We start from the raw sequence: 24,840 nt of genomic DNA, 5'->3' as shown, positions 1-24,840 counted from the left end.
TCCTTGTCTTTCAGGGTCAGACTGACTGACCAGTTACTTATTTCTGTGTGAGATGTGTATCTCTGTTATTACAAGCGAAATTAAGAGAATTGTCTGCTTTTCTCAGTCTCTGAAAAGTTACATCGGATTTTGACAAGAGACATCTTTTCATGCACTTTTTTGGAAAAGGGAAAATAAAGGCTTTGCCAGTTAATGTTTCTGAATTAACTCTTTGGCAAGAATAATCATTTGAGACTTTTGCCATAGCAGTCTAGTGTACTCCAAGTCTTAGACAAACTTTAGACATTCAAATACAGAAAGAAATCAAGGATATATCTCTTCCTGTGCTTTTAAATTTCTCTTCCCTGGGTTATAATCTTCTAGGGAGGGAAAAAATATCACAAATCAATTTTATGTATTGTCTCACTAAAGAATAATGAAATTATATCAGAACTGCTTGAATGCAGCAGTATTTGTACACGATTGCCTTGAAGATTGGGAAATAAAGCAGGTACAGACCATACAGAGAAGGGGCCTGTCTGTTGCAAGGAGAGTAACTCTTTGGTTCTTGTATCTGGTCCTGTTGCTTTGGAAATGATGACTGAATGAGTTGCTCTGGATAGGGTGCAGTTTCTGCAAGAGAACAAGCAACTGTCACTTGTCTTCTGCTCAGCTCGTTAGTAACATACTAAGGTTGCCAAAGAATAGTGAAGTGAATTAGAAAATTAACTTGGAAGACTCATAAGAAAGCAACGAGGAGAATTTTTGCTTTATGACCAGTTAAATTCCTGGTAGTTTTAATTACTAGTCATATTCAATTCATGAATTGAATGTATATGAAACGTCTGTGGCCAGTTCTTAATTTTCGTACTGTTTTAGAGGAAATTCTGGTTGGTCATTTCAAAAAGTGCATCTGAGTCGCATGTTTTACAAGCATTAGCATATAGGAGATAAAATTAGGAACACAGAAGCGGTGCCCATGTTCTGCAAGGTAGTTACCGTGAAAATCGCTGCTTGTATTAGCGTTGTTCAAAGAAGAAATCGGATAAATCTGCTCATGTTGTCCCACTGATTTCATGCAGTAGTTTAAGAGTCTTAACACAATGTTTTCCTGAAAAGAAATAATTCTGCTTTCTTTACTTTGTGCTGGCACAAGCACTTGAGTCTACACACTGAACATATTTGGGGAGCTGACAGGAATTAAAACTTGTTTCTTGCCGATGAAAGATTAGCTTTGGTCATGGATTTTCTCAAGGTCCTAGTAGCCCTTACTCCATAAATGTTAGTTAAAAGATGATAAAGAACAAAGATTAGGAAAATGACTGTGCAGAGTAACAAGTGAAGCTACTAGTAAGCACAATCACACCTTTTTTTAAACTGTCAGTAGCATCAATAATGCTGTAAAAAAAAGAAAATACTGCACTCTATACAGGAGAATATTGATGTCATCTTCAGCACAAAATTAGCTCTTTTCTACTGTCTGATAACGGTGTCTTGATAAATAACCTCTTTCTGAGATATTCTCTATTTCAAGTCCAGATCTTCAAGAAAATACAAGCAGTGACAAAACAAATATTTTCACAAGCTGCTAATTCTTAAAGCATGTTTTACAATAAAATACAAGTGCTGTGGTAATAGATTTTACATGAAGTCAGAAATATATCAGGATATCAACAGTCTGAGTGGCTTTTGATTTAGACAAGCAACCAAAATTTTTTGTTCAAGTGTGAAGTGTTATGACATCACAAATTGAATACTAAATAGTGACATTTTAAACTAATGCCTACCTTATGTTCTTGCAGTTGCCAGCAGTGTGATGTAAATAATCGAAAACTCGTTTAATTTTTGTGTTGCTAATACTTATTAATCCTGTAAGATCTATTCCTGTACTGAACTTCTTGCTGGTGACATTGACAGGTGGCAAAATGTCACAGTTTTTTATTTAAAAATTACAGATGAGTTTTGATTTGAGGCAGTTTGTAGTGAAAGTTTGTGAACTTGACTTAGGTGCTTCACTGATACGCTCAGTATTTAACTGTGTTTGGATAGGAATAAAGACAACATCAAAACTTAAAAAAAAGTGTCACTGAACACCTTAGGGTGTCAAACCCTTCTTCATAACTGTTTTTATAATTATGTAATACTGTTTATCTTAGCTTTTTAGATGATATGTGGGTTTGATGGGTTTGTGTTGTTTAAGAGTATTGGTGTTAACTGTCATTTTCTGTGGTTGGTGTCTATGGGTTTACACACACAATAAATGTGAATAGTCTTGCCTCTTTCGGGGGGGGGAACCCAACGGTCTTATCCAAGAAAGGAGGAGCATTGGCATAGCTACTCTAATATGAAGCATGATGTTTTGTTTGCATTCATGTAACAGTTTGGCAGTAATTCACATGCAATACTAAATAGCACGACTCCAGAACATAGCAAATTATATAAATTATTCCCTGTTCGGTTTGGCTTATTCCAGTACTGCTGAACTTAAACTTCTTATACACCATTTTGCTATATAAAATTGTCGGACGCCACGGAACTGGGTTTTGAACTTCACTTACATGGTACGCTAGCCAAAAATGTTCGCCATGTATATTAGCCAGTGTGGTTGCCTTTGGTTTTTCAGAGTAATTGACGATGTGGGATTTAGAAAAGGAGTAGTTTTCTTATAGAGTAACCATAAGACTGAAGTAAGTCTTTTTCAGTTGTTACAGAAATACTTTAGAGATATGCACCTTAAGGCTGCCATCTCTGAAACAATGTTAATTTCTTAAATTTACTTATACCCCCTTTGGTTATGTAGCTTATTTGTCCAATCTGTTTTTTCAGGTAACAAAAAAAAAATAATGTAGATGTGGGCTGTACGTGTGAAACTGTGGTTAATAGTAAATAATGCCTTCTTTTTGGCATGAAACATATTTTAACATATTTGGTATTGTAGGGCAAGTTTTAGCAAAGAAGGTTGCTCAGTATAACTTCTGAAACTAGAAAAGCATCCACCGGCAGGTGGATTGCTACTGCAGCATTCACGTAAGGGTTCTGATAAAGACTAAAAAGGATAAAATGTGTTGTCTGAATATTACCCATGGCTAAATATTTTCCACAGTTTAAATCACGGTTATAATGCTTGCTGATTTTTATTGTACAAATTGAGGTTATTCCATTTTTTTGAGCATTCTTGACTGTGTAAGCTGCTGCTGAAATAAAATGCCGTTTCAGTCTCACAGAGGAACAAAACTTTGCTGCTGTGCTCTGAATACAGTACTTGGCTTGATTAACAAGCATGTCCTGACTAGGGAGATAAATAACTTAATGAGGCCCAGGGCTGGGGGTAAAATTCTTCCTTTTTATGGTTGTAAGCGGAGCACAACAATGATTCATTAAGCAAAGCAGAATGAATTTGATTTTCTTTGTACAGGGGCAGTGCTGTATAGTCTGGGGGCATCCAGACAAGGAAATCTGTTTTACTGATGAATACTTTTGAAGGGTGTGGTGGGTGCAAGTGCTTAATATAGTTCATGTAATGGCTTGGAAATGGCTGATCTATATATATGAGATAAAAATAGCACTATTTAATGCTGAAATTAGTGCCCACTATGTTATAGTGCAAACTTCTCTGCTTGCTTTAGTGTGTTTGCATCTGTACACCCTGCTTTTAAAGAACAGTATTGGTAGTAATGGTTTGCCAACATACCAAATACTTTTTGCTAGATGGTGGATTCTGAGAATTTGCCAATGTGTTGATTATATCTAGTTTTATTTTGATTTTGATTAACTACTACAAAAGCTCATGTTCTCAAAATTAAATTTTATCTGCTTCAATTTGTCCGTATTAATCTGGATGTGGATTGGAATAGTGTTGGTTGGTCTTTTTTGGTTCTGCAAGTGCTTTTGTAGTTCTTCACCAATCCAGTTTTCTGGTATTAATGACTACATAGTATTTCTGTAAAGTCCAGGAGAATTCCAGCATGGTTCTGTGATAATAGGCCTGTGGTCCTCAGTATCCTCCCTTGTGCAGATTGGATGGAGATACTGCCTAGCTGTAGGTTTTTTAGCATGCTGACTGCCTATAAGGTCTCTCTTTCCTGCTCCACGAAACTTGAGATCTGATCTGGTTGTTACTGGTCTCCGTGGTCACTTGTCATGGCTTGCTTTATGAATCAGTGTCTCTTTGAGGCCATTGGTTTCTTCTTTAGGTTCTAGATGTTGCTGTCTTTGCAACAGCTGATGAGAATCCTCTTGATAATTCTTCAGTCATGCTTCTCAAATGACCAGTTGCTTGATTACATCTCCCCCTTTACTTCTTCACCCCTTTCTTCCCTCACCTGCTAAAGTTAACACTTTGAGACTTCAGGATACATTGTCCTGGCTTGATAGCTAACTTTAAAGTGTCTGTCACTTGCCAAAGCTTGCATTAATCTTGTTGCTTGCTGTGGTCTTCTGAAGAGGACACTAGTAAAGGTAGATGGGCCACTCAAAATGAGATTTACATCACGTCTTTGACAGGTAAACTAGGATTTCTAGTATTAAACAGGATTCATGACCTCATATATCAACTTCCTAAATATAAACTTACCTTACTGGCAGAAGCTATTTGTCAGATTTATGATGGCCAGGACAGCTCTATTAAGCTTGGACAGTCAGTTGGATAAAACTGAATGGTAGTTACTGCCTTGGTCTGGTGAGTTAGCTCCCGCTTGGGGTTTTTTGTTTGTTTAGGCTGTTTTTTCGTCAGCTTTGCTGTTTTACCACTAGGATGGTAAAGATTACATCTTACATGTGTCATCTGTGACAAATCAATAACTGAAATCATAGTACATCTGGTTATGTGAGTATTTGGGTGGAGGGAGACTTTTTCCTGGAGTTTCTTTCAAAATTCTTTGAAGTCGACTTCTTTGTTCTGATCTGATTATTCTAGTGCATTCATCAAAATTGCCAAATGGTACCGAAACAGATGTTTGCTAATATTGTTAGCTTGTTTATCCAGTCCTCCTTTGTTGTTTCTTTCGTGCTTCAGCTTTATTTTACTCTTTCTTGATTTCTCTGCTGTGATCTGCGGTGCTCTTTTTCTGCTTTTAGGAGAGCATAATATTGGGTATTAGAGTAAAACTGGCAATTTTCCAGTCAAGTTCAAGGTTCCGGTAGGGAGCACTAATGCTGCAGAAGTATCTTCTGCTTCAGCAGGAAGACAGAGTATGTAACTTCTTTTAAGATGACTTGTGGATTGAGACGTCCTTTAAAACCAAAATAGGTTTTAATGCAACAGTTTGCCAAAAATTGCGTATGTCTTACCTGTTATATCCTTGACTGGGATACCTTTGGTCCATGTTTTGGCTGTGCTATAACCTGACAGCAGTATTGTGACTGCGAATAACCACATTAAACAGTTCTCTGATTCAGTTTAATATAGTTGACTTTTTTTTATTGAGAAGGTTTATTTTGGACACTGTCAGATATGAAAATTTTAAGTGTGTTCTTAATAGTACCACTAGCTAACTAAGTACAGATATCTAACATAGACAGGGCAATGCTGAATTTAACTTGCACTAAACTTGGTAGAGTTGAAGACAGGATTAAACCTAGTTTTGTTTTGTCTTGTCCTTTATTGTAATTGACTTGTCTTTCCTGAAGAATTCATGTTCACTTTTCTTGCTTTCTAATACATAAAGCCAGACAACTCGCTCGAAGTCCGGTTTTATCATGTGAGTTGCATTATATCCCGAACATAGCACGTTCATTAAGATTGTTACCTTTGCATATTAAAAATTAAACAAAATTTTAGTGTTTGCATGTTAAAATGAGTTGAGAAACGCTTTGTTCTGGTTTTTGTTCAGGTATGTGGGGAATTCTGTAGCAGGAGAGCTTTATTGTCCAGAGGGCTGTGATTTTCCTTACCGGAACAAACCTTGTCAGAATTGAACCAATATTGTCAAAATTGTTTTAATTACTGGTGGTGTTAATAAAAAGGAGAACCATGACTTTTACTAAATGGCCTTGACAGTATGAGCTATGTGAAATGCTTTCACACTGACAAATCTGATTTCCTTCTATGATGAGATAGCTGGTTCTGCAGATGAGGGGATAGCAGCAGATGGTTTTCTGCCTGACATCAGCAAGACCTTGGACTTGGTCTCCCATAGTATCCTTGTAAATAAATCTATTAAATAGTCTACTTATCCAGGCAATATAACAAGGTGGCTGAACCACGGATCTCAGACTTGTGCTCAGTAGTACAAAGTCCAGATGGCAGCAGGCTACTTGTGGCATCCTATCAAGGCTTGACACTAGAGCAAATGCTCTCTAACGTCTTTGTTAGTGAACTGGATGAGGGGACAAGGTGCTTCCTCAGCACGTTGGCAGGTGATTACGGAATGATGGGAGCAATCAGATGGGAGATCAGGGAGACTGTTCAGAGGGACCTCAACAGCCTGGGGGAATGGGCTGGTACTTAGTTCAGCTACGGTGAGCGCAAAGCCCTGCCTGTGGGAGGGAGTAGTCCCATGCACCAGTAGAGGTTTGGGGACACCAAGACCGCTGTCCTTCTGAACAGCCAGCAGTGCCCTTGCGGCAGGGAGCCAGCTACACCCTCGGCTGTGTTCGCAGGAGTGTGGCCAGCAGGTTGAGGGAGATTAATCCCTTTATTGAGAACCTGTGGGACTGCGTGTAGGTACTGATGCGGGAAAATCCCGATAAATGGTAGTCAGACTCAGAAACAGGTTGCCCACAGAGGCAGTGGAGTCTGTCCTTCAAGATACTCACAGCTGCATTGGACATTACTCCATACAACTTACTCTAATGGCCCTGCTTTGAGCAGGATGTCAGACAACCTAAATTGCTGTTACTCTGAGCTTTCTCCCTGTTGCGCCCCACAAGAAGCAAACAGCAAAATTTATCATCTTAATATGACGGGCTGCAACCTGCCATAGTGCAGGAATTAGTTTGAAATCCATTAAGTTGCCCCGTGCTTGAGAGCAGAGATCCAAGGGGGACATGGTTTGGATGTTGACATGAGAACCTTCCTAGCTACTTCACCTCAACGTGTGTCTGAGTCGGAGTCCTCCATCCCTGACTGAAATGAACAGAAGCCTTTTGTACTTTGGGTGTTGGTGGCTATTCCATCACTCTCATGAGTTTTATTTCTAAACCATTGTTTGTAGGTATTCCTGTGGCAAAGTAGGAAAACAGCTTTTTGACTAATGAGTTTGGGGTGTGTATGTGCTGTCTGTAAAATGTGTAGTTCATAATCCTTTCAGGACCATGTAAAAAGCAATATCCTGAAGATACCTGTATTGTCAAGGTGGCAAGAGAGAGGAAATGTAAAAGAGTTCTTGAAAGTAGACAAGTTAAAATAAAGGCTAATACTTTCAAATTTACTTGCTTTAGAAGCTGAACTGTAGAGGTGAATGTCTAAAAAAGAGTTTTCAGTCCTTAATTATGAATTTCTGAAAAAAACGTTAGGTATGTGTGTTCCCAGATATGCTCTTCAGGGGTCTGTATTTGTGAAATATGCATGTATGAATCGTATGGTGATACCATAGGGGGGAAGTGTCACTTACAACGTTTTTGTATGATCAGAGAATGATTGTGTGTGGAGTTTAAGTTCCAGTTGTTAATGAAACAAGAAATTTTAAGGGAAAAAAAGGCAAGTTTTGAGAATATGTAATTCATATTAAGGAGATAGGTGTAACAATTCAGAAGGGTAGTCTACTATTGAGGAGTGTAAAACTAAAAACTTACATTTGTTCATTAATTTTGGGGTTGTGTTTTCCTCTTCCTAAACAGACTTTGCTGGAATATGCTGAAAAGTGGAAAACCTCTGAAGACCCTCTGCCCCTGTTAGAAGTGTATACGGTGGCTATCCGAAGTTATGTTAAAGCACGACCTTATCTTACCTCTGAGTGTGAAAATGTAGCCTTTGTGCTTGAACGTTTAGCACTGTGAGTATGTTTTTCAGTTACTAAAACCAGCCTATATGGTATTAACTTTTCACTGTCTAAATGCTTTCCCAATCCGGTTCACAATCTATAGAAATCTAAGTAGATTGGTAAGTACCTTCCTTCCTCATGGTGAATGCTGAACATGAGAGAGAATATCTCTGGTTGTTGGAAATGGGGCAGTGCTGAGAAGGACTCCTGATCTGGGACAAGCCAACGTCGCTGGCTTGAAGCACTTTGCTACTATTGATCTGCATAGAATCTGAAAGTGCATCAGTTTACACAGGCTGTTACAGTGCTTGACTTCAATGATAAATCCAAATTGTTTTTTTTAATTGATGTCTTTTAGAAAGTTTGGTTTTACAGTTTCTGCAAGACTGTCCGTGACCCTCTTTTCTTTATATGTTCAAAGAAAGCAAACTGTTTGGGGACTTTGGCATTTCTAACAAATAACTAACTGGATACTAGAATAAAGAATTGTTGATTATGCATCTTAAAAGCCAAAATTGCCTTGAATAATATTCCCATTTGACTTCCAGAAGCTGTATTGAACTTCTGCTGTGTCTGCCTCTTGATTTACCTGACAATAAGTGGGAAGAATTCCAGGCTTTTGTAGAGGTGAGTTTGCTTCATGAAATGAAGACTTAATAGCTTTTAAGAATGGTTTGGAAACCTAGGGATATTAAGTATGTAGCATATCTGAAGGCTTGTTTCCTGCTGGCTGATAAAGATCAAGCCCTTCAGCTGGAAATCCAATGTACTCTGCAGTAATTGCTGTCAGTCATATCATTTGTCTGTCATAGTTCATGTGGCAGCTGTGGAGAAAAATATTTTCAGATGCTTGAAAGAAAGCTCATGTTTTAAAAGATATTTGTCTATTAACACTGTTAGAAATGAAATAATATCATACAAGTCATTCTTTGCTATTTATGGTTGTACATTTGAGAGTTGCTATGAATGAAAGATCTATCGATACTGCAGGATTGTTAGACCTCCCTCAGGGCACTAGCAGGTTAAGGATTAGAGCTCTGCTTTAAAGGAGAGTGTTGAAACAAGTTCTGCTCCTCACTATTTACCAGAAATATGTAGTGGGAGTTCCTACCAACAGTTGAAAAAAAGAAAAGAAAAAGTTGGGGTTAGGGAGAAGGAAGGAATAATAGTGAAAAAGACCAGATACGGTTCCTTCAGGATTCTCAGCCTAAATAATAGGAAGGTGCAAGGCTGATTTTCAGAGTGAATTTTGACTAGCAACTGCCTTATGTAAATGAATTCTGAAGAGCTGTGGTTGGTGCCAGGAGGTTCCACAGCCTTCAGAGCAGGTGGAAAAGTAAAAGAAAAGTGAAGAAGTAGGGATGAGCCCTTTCTTTATTTTTAAGTTAGTGCTAGTTGCACATTGCTGTTTAAACCACAGATTTTTGCAGGTGTTTAGTTTGCTCCCAAGCATACATCTGCTTCCAGAATCTATCCTAGCATCTTATGTAGTAGAAACCATTTTAATTGATTTTAAGACTCCAGCCTGCCTTCATCATATTTGCATAGAACCATGCGGCGAGGTCTTGCACCTTAAATCTTTCACCTTTACAAAAATATTTTTTCAGTGTCTCCAGTGCATAAAAGTGTGAGCTGTTGAAGAGTCTGAAAAAAATAAGTTGAGGCAACCAGTGCCAGACCGATATGTGGACCAGAGAATTTGCTCATCCATTTTTAAAAGAGAGCCTATTTCAAAATTGAGTTTCAGAAATTTAAGAAGGAGCCCTGTTAATAAATCTCGAGGCGAGTTTGGGGCATTTAGTGATTTTGGTTTCTCAGTCTTAGGCAACAGAGGCAAAAGTAAAACCTATATAGGCTGAATATTAAGATTGTTTTATTATCTGGTAAAGGGTTTTTTAACAAAACTTTGTTTTGTAAAATATGTTTTTCAGGTGGCTCATAAAAACTTGATGGAAAATGGCAGCCGAGAACTGCATATTTTAACTACACTTACACAAGAGAAGGGAGTGTGGAAGAACCCAGTGTTGTGTGGTATTCTTTCCCAGGAACAGTTGGATCCAGATAAAGGTAAGATTTAAAACGATGATTGGGGTAAAATATGCCTCATTTTTATAATACATTGAAATATTATTATGATATATGAAAGTCTTTTGTTGAATATAGTTTATGTGATAATTTATAAGCTATATAAATAAACATACTTGTAGCATTGTCTGAATTATTAAGACAGTATGTTCCTAGGAATATACAAATAATTTAATATTGGTATTTTGCATAAAACGTAATCATAGCTGGAGATCTCTTGCCATTTTCTTTATAAGCCATGTGAAGGGAGATTACATACAGGCTATTTCACAATAGGATAAGTTCAGTACTGTATACAAAAATTATGTGACATAAAACGAAAAATAAGTTGGGTTGTTTGGGGTTTTTTTTTAATAAGAATGGCATTTACTCAGTTATAAAATCCAAAGAGGGCCATTACCGGAGATTCATTTAGACGAGAGTTCTGAGAATGGCTAACAGCAGTTACATAGGGAAGAGTATATGATCAGCAGAGGTGTACAATGATATTTTTCTGATGTATTATTTCCACTGCTAATGATTTATAATTCAGAATTGGTATCCTTGGGTTAATAAGTCTTGACTGGCTTTCTGATTCTTTGCCTAATTGGTTTTAAAATCTGTATGAACCATCACACCTAAGCATTTGTGGCAGAGTTACACAGTTCTCGCATCAAGTGAAGTAATTCCTCTTACTGTCTGCCTCCTTTTAGCCTGATGCCTGCTTGTTTCGTGTGATATTCTCTATTTATTAAAAAGTAAACTATTCTCGTGTCTTTCAATGAATGCATCTTTTCAGTAAGACATGATTTGTTAAAGTGCTGTCATATCCCATCTTCTCTGTTCTGTAGTGTCTTTATTCCATACTATCTTCTAGCTTTACTGTCCCATTCCTCATATCCGGGACCAAAGGCTTATTCAGCAGTCATCACGTAGATGTACTGATTTTGCACTTCATTCTGCATTCCTTTTGTAGCATTTCCTAACATTAGACTGGCTTCTTGATGAACATTGAACCACTGTTTTCTTAAAACTGTCTGGTTTAGTCCTGATTTTTTTCTTGAGGAGTGGTATCTATTTCGGTGTTAGGATTTTCCCCTAACATTCAGCTTGTTTTTCTGTATGGACAGTTAGGATTGCACTTTTTCCCCATGAAGATCACTTTGGGGTTTTTAATCAACATTTTTGCCTGTTAATGTTATGGAGTGCAGTCCTCTTCAGTCTTTTACAGTTGCTGTGTTTTTACTGCCTTGCTTTTATCAGCGTGTTTTGTCACCTTGCTCTCTACATGCCTTTTCCAAATATTTATGAAAATGCTGGACACCTGAGGTCCTCAGGGACCTACTGAGCGATTGTTTTCTTTCTTCCTTTTTTCTTTTAACTGATAATTTGTCTGTATAAGGATCTTCTTTTTACTGCCAAGATGGGTTGATATCTTTAGGGGTTTTGAGGGACTTCTTTTAATGCCTTTAGAAAATTAATTGGATCTCCCTTATTCATGTTATCATAACTCCCTCAGATAAGTCCGGTAAATGTATAATGTGATTTTACTTTGTTTTTTACAAGTTGTGCTTACTCTTCCCCAAGATTTACATTTTGCCGCTTCTTTTAATAATTTATTATGCTTATAATACAGATTTTGGATTGGTATGCAGTTCTCAGAGTCCCCCAGAGTACTCTTTTACTGGCTTCATATCAACCACCTTCTAGTCCTCTTGAAAGTAAGGTACTTCTAAGAGAGATGTTTAATTAATATTTTACTTGCCTTATATTTGAGGGTTTTTAAGAACTCCCTCATGAATCTGGTTTTGATGACTATTCATTTTATCAGTGTTTTCCTGCAAAGTTTTTTATGGACATTTTAGGATTCCTTTTATTCCTGAATGTTGTTTAGTCAAGGATGCTTCTGCTTTGGACTGACTGACTTCTGTTACAGTTACTGTTTGTCTTGATGGTAGAAAATGCTGCTTAACTATGTAGCACAAGATTACATGTGGTGATAAAACCTCATCAAAAGTAAGAGCTCCCCCTTTTCCAAACAAGGGAAGGCAAACACCAGTGTGGATGATGTTCAGGAGGATTAAAATTCTAAAGCCACTCATCAGCTTCTTGACTCCGAGTTCTGTTCACTGGAAAATGGGTAACAAAGCCATTAATATCAAGGTGCTTGTTTGTCTGACTTTTTTGCATTCAGAAGCCACATTTGCTTCCCCATCCAGGTAACAATGGCAATGTGCAAATTGTTTTTGACATCTGTACCAGTAATTTTTGTGGTTTTGAGACTCAGTGATCCTGGACATCAGTTTAACTCACTTTCAAGGAATTAGTTTCCTTGTTAATGTCACTGGGACCAGTGCTGTGACCCCAAGCTGTAGTTACCCTGGGCACTTGTGTGGAAGACCAGAAGACACTGGGACACTGAATAATTTTCTTTTTTTCAAAAAATGATTAAATCTTGATGGTTTACTTTTCTAAGAGAGGGCCACGTGAAGGAACCTTCATCTTTTTTGAGTGAAGATGAGCAATTTTTTGAACAAAAGAATTGTTGTCAGTGGTTTCAAGGTATTTTCTTGTTGTAACCTTATTCTTTTCAACTTCAGGGTCCAGGTTGGTAGGTTAGGTGATGTTTCCAGCCCGGACATTGTCAGTCAGCTTTTCATCATTTTCAGTTTTATACCATGTTCTCATCCCTTCAGCCAACATGAACCATTTGGTTGGGGGTGGGGTGCCATCCTGTGGACATGTTTGAGGTGTCCCGTCGCCCCCCGCCCCCCCATTTTTATCGGTGGCAAGAGTGTCATACTACATACTCGTATTTTTTGTTACTTAGTTGACAAGCTGTTTCCTAGCTATTGTCATCCTCTGTAGTACTGCATTGTTTTGTGTCGTTATCTTGCTAATTTGAAGGATATTTTAGTAATACCAAAATTCCTTTGTCCAGAGAGCTGGCTTTCTTGTCTGTAATCCAGCACTCCCACTGGCTACCACTTACCCTCTTTCAGTGGACAGTTGTCTCTCAGCAGTCTTCAACCTTAACTCCAGCATAACAGTCATTGGAATATTTATAAACTTTGCTTACGGGATTCTGGTTTCATTCTTAATGTTGCCTTTACCATTTGCTATTTTAGAAGTTCCCAAGTATTTAAGTAGTCAGCTTGTTACACTAGGATGTGTCATTGGCAGATTTGATCAATTTGGTCTTTGAGTAATCGCTAGTGTAAACATTTATCTGTTGCAGGTGAAACTACTAGTTGAGACTGGAGGTGTTTTTCCTAATATCATCCTCATAAGCTTTTGTTGTCTGTATTTTTTTCAGTTGTTTCTTCATGTTTGTTTTATTTTATTTCAGTCTTGATAGTCTCAGTTGTGACCTATTCAGAATAATTATAACCTATTCAGAATCTTTGACATAACAAGAAATCCATTGAATTTTAGGTCAATGATTATCTCTTCTTGAAGGCCTCTTTTGTTGACTCCTGAAGGTCAGTTTGCTTCTTTGTGTCTCCTGTAGGAAGCACAACTGGGTGTCTTGTTTCATCTTAGAGACAGATTCCTTTGAATTCTTCTATTTTCAAATTGTACAAAGTCAGGATGTAGTGTAAGAGACAAGTTCATTTTCACTGACTACGCAGCACAGGTGGTTTATTCTGATTACAGTCAAGCAAATGCAGGCTTGTCTGAACTGGACTATTCCCTTGCTCTCCTACTTTTGGGAATGGATCGTTGCATGGGTTCCACCTAATTATGAGCAGGAAGTACTCACTTTCTAAGATGTTAGGGAAACTGTTCTTCGAGTGCCATGTCATTAAGTAATTGCCTTTCTGCTGACTGCCTTGGGCACAGCTCAATTTTCTGAAGAATGTCTGTCTGTAAGGATTCATGCATGAAGGAGCTTAAAAAAAAGTAGAGGATGGATACCCAGCTGTTTGAAGCACTAATGGGAACAGCACGCTTGTCACTGATTTCTTTGATACTAATGGGTATTACTGCATTACCGCAAGACCTTCATACAGTTCTACGATATAAAATAGTAAAATCTGTCTTGAACTGTACTACAAGAACTACATACATACAGTAGATACAGATTTGTGTGTGTGCGTGCACATATAAAATATTTTCACACTGGAAATATTTTCCAGCCACTTGATGTGTCACCTGCTTGGGTGACAAATGTTGGCATTGGCCTGTCTCTAACCACGAATGTTGGGAAACCCAGCTTAAGTTACCAGATTCTGTGCAATAGATGTCACCAAAGAAAATAGAATCTCCTCTTGGGAACTATTGTCATGCTGATACCTGACTTGAGTTGTTTCTGAAGAAAATTTATCTTTCTCCCCCTGCAAGTGGAACATCAGTATTGCCATATGGGCCTGTGCTTGTTCCCACAATTCTAGTCTGTTTTGTATGGAGGACTAGCCCGGAAATGGGAATTTGGATTCGTAATGAGCTGAGGAATATATTTTTTCTTATTCTCAACTGGTGACTTTATTTGCAGAAAGTGGATTGTCAACAGGGTCTTTGGATGTCATTTGTGGGCCCCCTAAGTGGACATCTGGACTTGATAGCACTACTCACAGCTTCCATCTGAGAGATTTCCTAAGAGAAACTCCTTTGGAGTTTCCTGAATCTGTTTGCTATTGAGTCATGAATCATTCTACATTAATTTTGAAGAATGTCCAGGCAATCTTTCACTCCCTCAGTTCAGTGCTGAAAAGAGAGATCCTTCACCCAGTTCTGCATATCTTACTGTTTCTTGCTTCTGTCCCTTGCCTGTGCCGTTACCCAACAGGACCTGTGACAATTATGCAACTAGGCCTGCAGCTTTTTGATTCAAATTCTGGTTCCTCGACAGTATTATCTCTTGAAAGTGTGCTGAAGAGCTGTAAACTACTTGTTCGTTTATGTGAATTTTCTTCTTCTTATGCCCATAAACCTGTCTCCTGTGTCTTTAAAGAATGTCTTATCAAATTTTGAGTTTTGTCTGTGTTGCATCATGGACATTTTAGACTCAAGAGATCACCTAAAATTACATGATCCCATTGGGTCATGAGGATAACAAAGTACCAGTCTTCTCAAATATTATTTCAGAGATCCCTTATGAGCATGTTGGTAACATTCTTTGCTGTGGAGCACAGCTCAACCAGTTTCCATGGACCTCAAATAGTGGGAACAATTAGTCTCAGTACCAAAGCAGAAACAAATTTGGAACGGTACACTAGATGTGAAAATAAAATATCTTGTCCACATCATTAAATTCACGATGGCAGTATTAGCTGCAATCACAGACTAGTCTGCTAGTAAGTGGTTCACCTGCTTTAGGACTCGGCAGTTGTTTTCATATTGCTGCCAGATGTTGCATTGCATTTGCATGTTGACTGGACCTGCTACTGCGTCGGGTTTCAGCTGCATGGCTACTTTTTTTTCTTGAGACTACATATGATGAACAAGAAGCACTTGTATCTGGAGAGGGGAATTTTGCTTTTTTTCCCTGCTTCATTAATTGGTTAGGGAAGGAAACCTTAAGTAAGTCTTAATTCTTCACATGATAGTGGATCATTTGTCTTTTTGGCCTCCGCTGGAACTACCAGGTAGCTTAATTTGAGATCAGTACTCATTTTAATCTTGATTTGAAGCTGATTTCTATTCATGACAACCAATGTTTCTTGAAGCTGTGTGTCTTATCTGATTGGCCTCAGTGCTTAGTGTACCAAAGACTGAAAGTTGAAGCATGCCTAAGTGTTTTGGGTTACGTGGTAGCCTATGCAATGGTAAAACACTCTACTACTGCACTTACACCTTCAGTTTCTGTCAGCGTGGCTTGTGCTCTTCAGCATGAACCTGTTTTTCCATCCTCAAGGTTGTCATTTTCTTGCAGTGATGGTGAAATCCTTCAAAGCTGTCATTGGTATCTCCTCAGCTGGCACTGAGAGTGAGTGGAGGAACTGTCTAGAGGAAAAGGATCTGAGATAACCCTACAAAAAGCCAGGCTGCTACATCCTTTTTTTATCTGATTCTGATTATCCTTCGAGATTTAGACCTTGATGTCAAAAATTAAGTTCTTGAATTTTTCGTAAGTTTAAACGTAGTAGGCAGACTTCTGAAGTGTGTCCTGCTGAAAAGAGGTTCAAGGATACAACAATCACTATTCAAAGATTATCAAGCTGGATAACAGGCAGGTTAGAATTTCAACAGCCAACATGGAACTATTTTCAGTAATCAAGCATCCGCTACCAGAAGTCAAATGATACCAGCAGCCTCACTTGAAAAAGAAAGTGTTTGCATCCTGGGTATATTCAAAGCAGCCACCTGGAACTTCTTTTACCCTTTCACCAGACAATATGCCATCGTAGAAGCATCCAGGATTGGTGCTGCATTCAGCAGAATTGTGCTGAGATGTTGTTTGCATGAAGGATTCTGAGACCCAGCTCCAGGTAAATATGAAAGTATCGAGTACAGTTCAGAGTCACCCACAGTGTGAACGCACATGTGGACTAACACTTGAAGATGACTAAAGAGGTTACTGACTAGTAACTAAAGTTCTTTGAGATGGATAGTCCACATGTACATTCACCTCCTGTCGTCATCCTCCTTGGCCAGAGCAAAGTTGAGAAGAAATAAAGGTCTGTGTTAGATTAATCCATACCTACCCAAGAATTGGCAAAGGGTAGAGTTAGTAGGATTACGAGTGCTTTCAGTAAGGCAAAAATTCTTTGCGTTGTGCTCCACAAGTCCTCCAGTCAACCAAAACGTGACATACATGTGGACTGTCCACCACAGAGAACTTACTACTGCAGATCTGTGCTCGCGGCTTATTCATGTTCTTGTGTGCTACTAATCTATGGATGATCTTTTCTCTTTTTTTTAATTCATGTTTGGTATTAGCATTACCTATAATGAAAGTTTCTAGTAGCTCTTCTGGACTTGACATGGAATCCCTTGGTAGTATGACCTGAGACCCCAGATACGGGATTCAAGGGAATAATGGGGAAACTGTGTCCAAAAGCTTAGATTCCGGTATCTCTGAATTTATTTACCAGAGTTAGTAGATCATAGTACCATCTCTCAGATGTCATCTGCTTGTCTTTTTTTCTCTCATGTTAGTGCTGTAATTTTATATGAATTCTGCACATGCCTTGCACAAACGTAAGTTTGTGAATTCTAATGAATGATCAAGCATTGCACAAAAATGACCTCTGATAATTCTTACAAGAATCGCGCTATTGATAAACTATGTCATTCTCATGAAATACTTCAGGTTTTGTGCTCATAGAGGTTAATTGACTTGTGCTGAAAAAGCACTTGCACCTCAAAGCATTTTTATGAAATTATGTTTCTTATGGTAGACTAACAATTTGTTTACAATAACTTTTGAAATAGACATTGCACTATAAAATATATTTATAAAATGTTTTAAGAAAAACCCAAAATCTTATCTTTAAGACTCTTCCCCACCATAGACTTGCTCTTGCAACCTCGGCACCGTTTTTTGTCTTAAAATGTCATACGTAGTTCAGTTACGAAATAAATATAATTAAAACTTCTGTTTTGAATGAACTTTCAAATGTTAACTGTAATGATTATAATCACTTGGATTAGAATGAAGGCTTAAGAGCTAATATGTAGCTTTAACCCCAAGGTATTCCTATATCTTGTTGAGAAGATAACAGAAAATGTTCTGATGCTTATGCAAGGTAGGCTGGTTGAAGCAGTAAACACTAAAGGAAGGGGATTATGAGAAGTAGCAGATAGAAAACAGTCTCTAAGGTATTAAATGCAGTAATTATAATAATAAATCAGAGTGAAACATCTTGGGTTACCAATATAGCTTAAGTCTAAGGTCTTCCTGTATCTTGTTACAGAAACAAGGTAAAATGTTCCAATGTTATGAAAGGCAGACTAGCTGGGAGTAAGCACTGTGGGTGAAAGGATTACTGGTACCTGGTAGGAGGAAGAGCAAGGCTAAAACTATTGAATGTAATCAATCACTGGGTCATTTGTGGGTTGACAAGAGTATGAATGTTTTTTATAAGGCATTGGTAATGACATTAAAGGAACATTTATTCTGCTGCTTAAAAGGCAAATGTCCTCTACTAAACACAAAAATGGTTACCATCTACCAATTGTCTGTTAGTGCGCTCTAGTTCTCCTTTGCTCCTACGTGAAGAAAAGTCTGGTCGTATTTTCATTGGGAAAGAGGAAAAAAGAACTCCTATTTTACTGAATGTTCTTACACATCAGTGAGCCATGGCTGATCATTTGTATTAGTGCACAAAGATCCTGAACAAATAACTAACAATTTGGTTGAAATGATAATTCAGCCATAAATCTGAAAATGCATGAAAGATAATGATGGGGTCTAACAGGCATGATTTCTGCAAAAGGCGGTATTTTCTGCCGTAAAATTCTGTGCACTGAAATGATAAAATAGAAAATGGTTGACCTAATTTCTATTGCAAGATGGGCTTTTAGTAATATCCTGTATAAGTAGCTAGAAGAAGGAGAAATCATTAGATAAAATGAAAGACAGTCATGAATCAAAAACTAACTAGGATGGGAGGAAGCAAAGAATAAAATGAGATGATCTTTTTTCTTTCGGTAAACGTAGTGTTTGGTATACTAATACTCCAAATACCAGAGAGGTAATTAATTTTGCAGAGGCTGAAATTACTTAATTATTTCATCGAGACCAAACAGGACTTTGAAAGTCAAGAAAATATAAATTAGGTGAATGGGCAACATGATTCAAGTGAAATTCAAGGCAAGTAAATTAGGAGGAATATAATGAATGTTTCTACCAAGATGTGTCAGAAAGTGAGCGCTGCAAATGCCCAGAAGGTTTCAGGAAGGGATGGTGAAAATACCAAAGACTGGAAAAAATCTCAATTAGAAAAGATTGAGATTTTATCCTAACGCTTTAAGAATATCATGAATCTGATTTTTATGAAAGAATGGAAACAAAAAACAGTAGAAAATTCTGTTGTTTTTAAAAGCTGAGAGAATGTGTCATGAAATTAAGATGTGGGTAATTGAAAACCTCTAAAGGATTTTTCATGCAGTATGTAACTAGCTTGTGGAAACTGTTGTCACAGGGAGGGATTGATGTCAAAAGGATTAAACAAAATCGATTGTCTCTGTGTCTATCTGGTTTTAATAGGTAACTTTAAATATTTTGGAGGTAGTACTAAACCTCATGCTTCAAAGCTGAAGCCGTTTTGGTCTTGAAGGTCTGGGTGAGAACGTTACCCTGTGCTCCCATTTTTTGTCGGATTCTTATGACTTCCATGGAAGCACCTAGAGTTGGGTTGTTAGCATAGACAGGAGAGTTTTAACTCTGATAGCAGCATATCTGCAAAATCTAGATGAATAAAATACAGCCATTCCTATGTCTTTGAGTTTTAAACTGTACACAGTCAAATGTATACAAGATAATCCTCTTTTTTGAGGAAACTTACTTGGTTGAAAAACTTAAAGGAGTTTGGCTGCATTGTATGGATGTGCAATATGAAATGTTTAGCACCAACAGAAAGGGCTTCAGATACTTCTGCACTTGTCTCATTTATCCTTTCATAGCAAGGTCTTTAAAAGGCAATTATTAGCAGAGGCATAGCACAAATATATAAAAAAATATGTGAGAGTAGTGGCTTTGTATTATTTGTCTTTCTGTAGAACTATAATCAAACGGTATCTAAGTATTTTAATATTTATATGCTTTCTAAATCAGTTTTGTGTGCAGCTATTTTGCCAAGAAATTAGGACGAATTAAAACCTGCAAGTAGATAAAAGGTCTGTATCAGGGAATACTTACAATAAACAAGTGCAGTTCTCAAAGATGCTTTTTCTCGTCTTTGCCTCGTACCTTTTTTGATTTGTATAAATTTTAGGGATTAGCCATGAATGAGTAAATGCCATCTGTTAACTCTGTAACCTGCTGTGAAACGTGTGTGTAATATTTTGGCTTGTTTTTCTTTGAAGTGAATGAATTTTTAGTGTTTGAAGGCCCCGTCCTGCTGGATATGCGTATTAAGCACCTAATGAAAACAAAGCAATTAACGCAAGCTACTGCCCTGGCAAAACTGTGTTCTGACCATCCAGAAATCAGTGCAAAAGGCAATTTCAAGCAAACCTACCTGGTCTGTCTTTGTTCAGGATCACCAAATGAAAAGCTAATGGAAGAAGTAAGTAAAATATGAAGAACTTTTTTTAGATATATTTCTTTAATGATAGTAAAGTCACTAATCATAGGCTGTTTTTCTGTAGAAGTTTTTCTTTTAAAATATGATCTAGAATATTTTTTGTATTTTGTTTTTTCTTTTCATTTAAGTCACTTTTAAACTGACTAGTAAAGACTCTATTAAAACACTTGTGGAAGTGTAGTATTAGGTCGCCAATAGGCATTTTCTGGCTCTGCCACAATTTTATGTTAATTTTTGCTTGAAGTTTTTTAAAACTCTGCCTCAGATCTTGTTAGTAAGGGGAGGATAATGATTTTCCCACTCATACTATTTTAACTATATATTTTTGTGTAGTACCTAGTACATAGAATAGGGGCCTTTAGATGCTGCTTTCAGTTCAGAGAATAAGTGTAACCTTTTTTGACCCAAATGTCTGGGGGGAAATTGAAGGTGAAATCAGATATTTGATCTGATTTGAAGTACAAAATCCTTCTTATTTAAATGCAAATGTCAAAGAAGAGATGACAGCTTTACTATTCTGCATTCTTTCAGGTGACATCGTCATTTCTCACCCCACACCAAAGTTTTATCTGAGCTTTTTTCCTTCTTAAAGGAAAACTAACTGCAATTGTCAGTTGTCTTGACTGTCTGCATCTCTCTGCTGTCTTTTTGTCTCTGTCCTCTATTTATGTTATAAGTATTAAGCATATTGAAATAGATCTTAAAGGGATGAAGTCTATGCAGTGGTTAGAGCTGGAAAAGTTTCCTATCCTAGATGTAGACTAAATTCTAAGATGATGGCTTCTCACTGGGCATGTTCTTAGGATGGTCAGTAGGACTGGATCAGACTTACCCTCACAGCTCTGGCTGCTGTAGGCCCTGCTAGAACAGGCTCAGGAGGAGCTGTGACAGGGCTGTACAATCTCCTGTTGGTTTGCTGAAGACTCTCAATGGAATTTGGAATTTGTGCCCCTGCAAACATGCTTTCTTCTTTAGTCAGCCCCACCGCGCTCCCAAAGCAGAATGGGCTCGGTCATTGAATGAACCGTGAATCCCGTGGACAAAAGGAATGGGCTAGCCTTGTTTCTTAGGATGCCATAACGTACAGCTAAGTTCAAACTGGGTTAACACTGAGAACCTAATTCAGATGTTTCCAAACCTTGGATTGCTCAGGTTGCTTAGATTTGCAGCTTCAGCTGCAGCACTGTGTGCAGTATTACTAACCATTCTGGAAAGTTCAAGTATTACCAAGAGAAGACAGATATGCTATTAACATGTCATGATGGACTTCTGAACTGAGAAGGATAGTCATTTCATAGTGTGAGAACAGTAAGAAAATGAAAAAAAAAAAGGATAAACTGTAAAGAAGTACAGCTTATTCTTTAGTGGTATGGGAATTTTGATGCCCGTTCATAATAGGCAGAAAAGTAGCATCTTTATTTTCGGCTTGGATTAGTCTAATAGTTTGCTTCAATAATGTGAAGAATTCAGATCTGCAGTATGTGAAATGCTAGACTTACAGACTTGATGGCTGGACCTGTACAGACCTTTGCTGGAAGCTGGGTCCCTTAGGAGCTCTGAGAGGCTGGAAAAACATTTCAGAAAAAAATTCCCTTTATTGTAAGTTCTTTCCCATATTCTTCCCTAAGCTTTTAATGGATGGTCCCTGTCTGAGATGGGGCGCTGCGCAAAGCAGACCTTCAGTTTAAATTGGTATTACAGCTATGTTAATTCATCCTCTCTGAGGTCTTGAGAAATGCAGGGTTTTTTAGAAAATGACTGAGGTTATTAAACCTCAAATGATGTTCAGTGAAGGGTTATTAGTATGCTTACAAAGTGTCAATTTAGAGGGAGAAATTAGTTGCTGTACTCTTCAAAATTGCAGTTTGATTGCTGGACCAATTAGCTGGATACCGTGGGGCCCAACAAAGCTTTGCTGCCACCTTATCCAAAGAACGAAACTCGCTGAGTGTTTGGGTGGGCGCTTCTGTTTCTTGCTTTGGGTGGTCCTGGGATTTCTTGGGAGAGATTTCCAACAGCGCTGTTGCAATGGTCAAGTTATTCTTCAACTGCCAGTGTCAAAGAAAAAATACCAGCATGTCCTGCCAGATGCGCTAATTGATGTAATCAAACCAGTCTGCTGCGAATCAAATTAGGCAGTAGTTGTTATAACAAGTGTGCTGATTCAGTACTGATACAACCGTCTGGTACTACTGGATGACTGTGGTTTTTCCTTTGTTTTGCTACAAAGCTAAGTGCTTCCATCGTTGCTTGAACAAATAAGATATGTTGCAGACTGTAATGTTGTTCTAGAAGAGCATTCAGTTGACCTGCTTCTTACTGTACAGCTTCCTTTTTCTTTTTATCTTTGATTTTTTAAAAAAAATACTGGAACATTCACGTTAAACTTTGGGTTCATTAGTCACCCCACTATTGTATATAAGCCGTAGTAACATCCGTGACTAGTAAACTGGATTAGAATTTCAGGTAATAATCTTTTTGTGTTAGGCTGCAATTTAACGTTATAAATCTGCTTATTACAATTATCATATGTATGTAATATATAGGAATAATTACTGTTGTATGTTAAAATTTTTAGGTGACTGGGAGAGTAGATACAAATAAGTTATGTCTGAGGAACAAGTTTATATTCACTTTAATAAAACAGTTTCTGGTGGCGTAATCAGTTTTGACACTCTATCTAGAAATGCACTGATTTGCCTTCAAGCTTATCTCTTATCTGATAAAGTTAAATATTCACTAAGTTCTAAATTACTGTCTTTTTGCAAAGGATCAGATGACTGTATGTCTGAAAATGAAACCACTTTCTTAGTCTTGGTCTTGTTTTCTTTCCTCCGTTCTAGATTGCAGAAGTAGATTGCAAAGATGCTCTAGAAATGATTTGTAACCTAGAATCTGATGGAGATGAAAAAAGTGCTCTAATTTTATGTGCAGCATTTTTATCTCGCCAGCTGCAGCAAGGAGAGATGTACTGTGCCTGGTGAGTTTGAATATTGTTTTCTGTCTAGTGGAAGAAAAATTAGTTTTGGGAAGATAGAGATGATACATAAGCCATAAGATAACTTTCTTTAGCCGATAAAAATCTATGAGCTAAACACGAAGGAGAGAAGGCTCTTGGAAAGCTAAAAAAGAACAGGAAAAAAAAACATTTGACAAGATTAGCTTCCATTATGGGAATTTGAAGGCTGCGTGTATGGTGAGGCATTTTACAAATACCAGGAGGTGGTTAATAATTTTTCTTGACCATAATCTTACTCTGTAGAAATAAGGAATTTAATATCTGCAGGCAGCTAGTCAGCATTATGTCAACATTTAATGTGTAAGTACTGTTCCCATCTGTCCTTATTTCATAACACAGTGTTTCTTTCTCTAAAAGACTTCTAGAAAAAGAGGTCTTTACTACTATAACCAAAATAATAAGCTAGATGAAGATAGCTGTTATTTAGGGTTTGCTTTCATTAATATGGAAACAAATAACTGATCTTTGTTGGCAGATGTTTGAGCTGTTAGGGTCTGAATTTCCAACTGCTAACAGTTTGGTTGTACTTTCAAACCTGTACAATTCCTGAAGAATTTGCTTTGTTTGTGCACTTCCTTTTTATGTGCAGCACCAGGAGAACATCTCCTAATGCAGGATTTTGCTTTAACAGATTCTGCTAAAGTTTTGGGGGTTACACCATTCCACAAGGTACTAAATACTCTTGGCTGTTTGCACCTAAGCAGGAATGAACTAATGAGTTAATGTAGATACGGTAATACTGTTTGGCTTTGGGGTATAATTTCTCACTAAATCACAGTTAGGTTCAGCTATTAAAGGAGAGCAGCTCAAGAAAAATGTATCTACTACAGAGAAAAGCCATCCTCCTATAGCTGTTAGTAATTACTAAGAATTCAGAAGGGTAAAATGCCAGTCTGTGGAGTGAAGAGTAAACTACTTTGCGAGACCTTCTTCAAGGCCACATCATGAGTCTGTAATTACGTAGCATAAATTGTGGTAATACTGGGTTTATTCTGATCTGTCCTTCTAGAATCGAGTCACTCTGATAATTTTGAAAATTAGATACTAATAGTACGGGTATATTCATAAAACCTTCTCTCTGTAAGATAAGGTGTGAATAAATTCAGATTTTTTTTTTCCTCTCCCAAAGACAAAACAGAAACTGTTCTCAACCTTGCATTTCTTGTGATCAGATTAGTAGTTGCATTGCTGGCCCTGAAATATTGTTCTCTTGTTCTAGGGAACTGACTCTTTTCTGGAGTAAACTGCAGCAAAGGGTAGAGCCTTCTATTCAAGTATATCTAGAGAGATGTCGTCAACTTTCTGTGTTAACTAAGACTGTTTATCACATTTTCTTCCTGATTAAAGTAATTAATTCAGAGGTAAGGATACTCTTGAAAGAATATTTTTGGCACTTTTAATGGAACTGTAATCAGGAAAATTTATGAAAGCTGCTTAGACATCCTGCTTTATGTAGCATCAGCTTTGGGGCAGTCCTAATTGGTTTTAGGAAAGGCCGTAGCAAGTTCCTTCTGCAGGTAAACTATGCGTTGATTCATTTTGACCCATTAAAACTTTTGTTCCTTTGGAAAAAAAAATAATCGGGGGATAAAAAGGAGAGCTCGATAGCACAACTGAGATGAAGGAAAAACTAAAGGTGAGGTTATAGCCTCTACTGTTGTCC

At 37.6% G+C, this 24,840-nt stretch overlaps 1 protein-coding gene across 3 annotated transcripts in view; it reads left to right on the top strand.

The window, feature by feature from the left end:
• ZNF292 (zinc finger protein 292) overlaps window positions 1-24,840 on the top strand; it is a 57,652-nt gene that overhangs the window by 19,499 nt on the left and 13,313 nt on the right. Inside the window, exons 2-7 of one of the 3 annotated variants that reach the window (XM_054195063.1) lie at window positions 7,759-7,913; window positions 8,450-8,528; window positions 9,833-9,968; window positions 19,938-20,140; window positions 23,002-23,138; window positions 24,397-24,538. In XM_054195063.1, the coding sequence (XP_054051038.1) occupies window positions 7,759-7,913; window positions 8,450-8,528; window positions 9,833-9,968; window positions 19,938-20,140; window positions 23,002-23,138; window positions 24,397-24,538 (852 nt within the window). Of the gene's footprint in view, window positions 1-7,758; window positions 7,914-8,449; window positions 8,529-9,832; window positions 9,969-15,932; window positions 16,397-19,937; window positions 20,141-23,001; window positions 23,139-24,396; window positions 24,539-24,840 lie in introns of those variants that run through there. The other 2 variants (XM_054195064.1, XM_054195065.1) reach the window with 2 other exon arrangements.

The sequence above is a fragment of the Rissa tridactyla genome, chromosome 3 (genome assembly GCF_028500815.1).
Source record: "Rissa tridactyla isolate bRisTri1 chromosome 3, bRisTri1.patW.cur.20221130, whole genome shotgun sequence".
NCBI lineage: Eukaryota > Metazoa > Chordata > Aves > Charadriiformes > Laridae > Rissa > Rissa tridactyla.
Note: the sequence above shows the minus strand (reverse complement) of the source record. Positions and strands in the feature narration are given on the sequence as shown.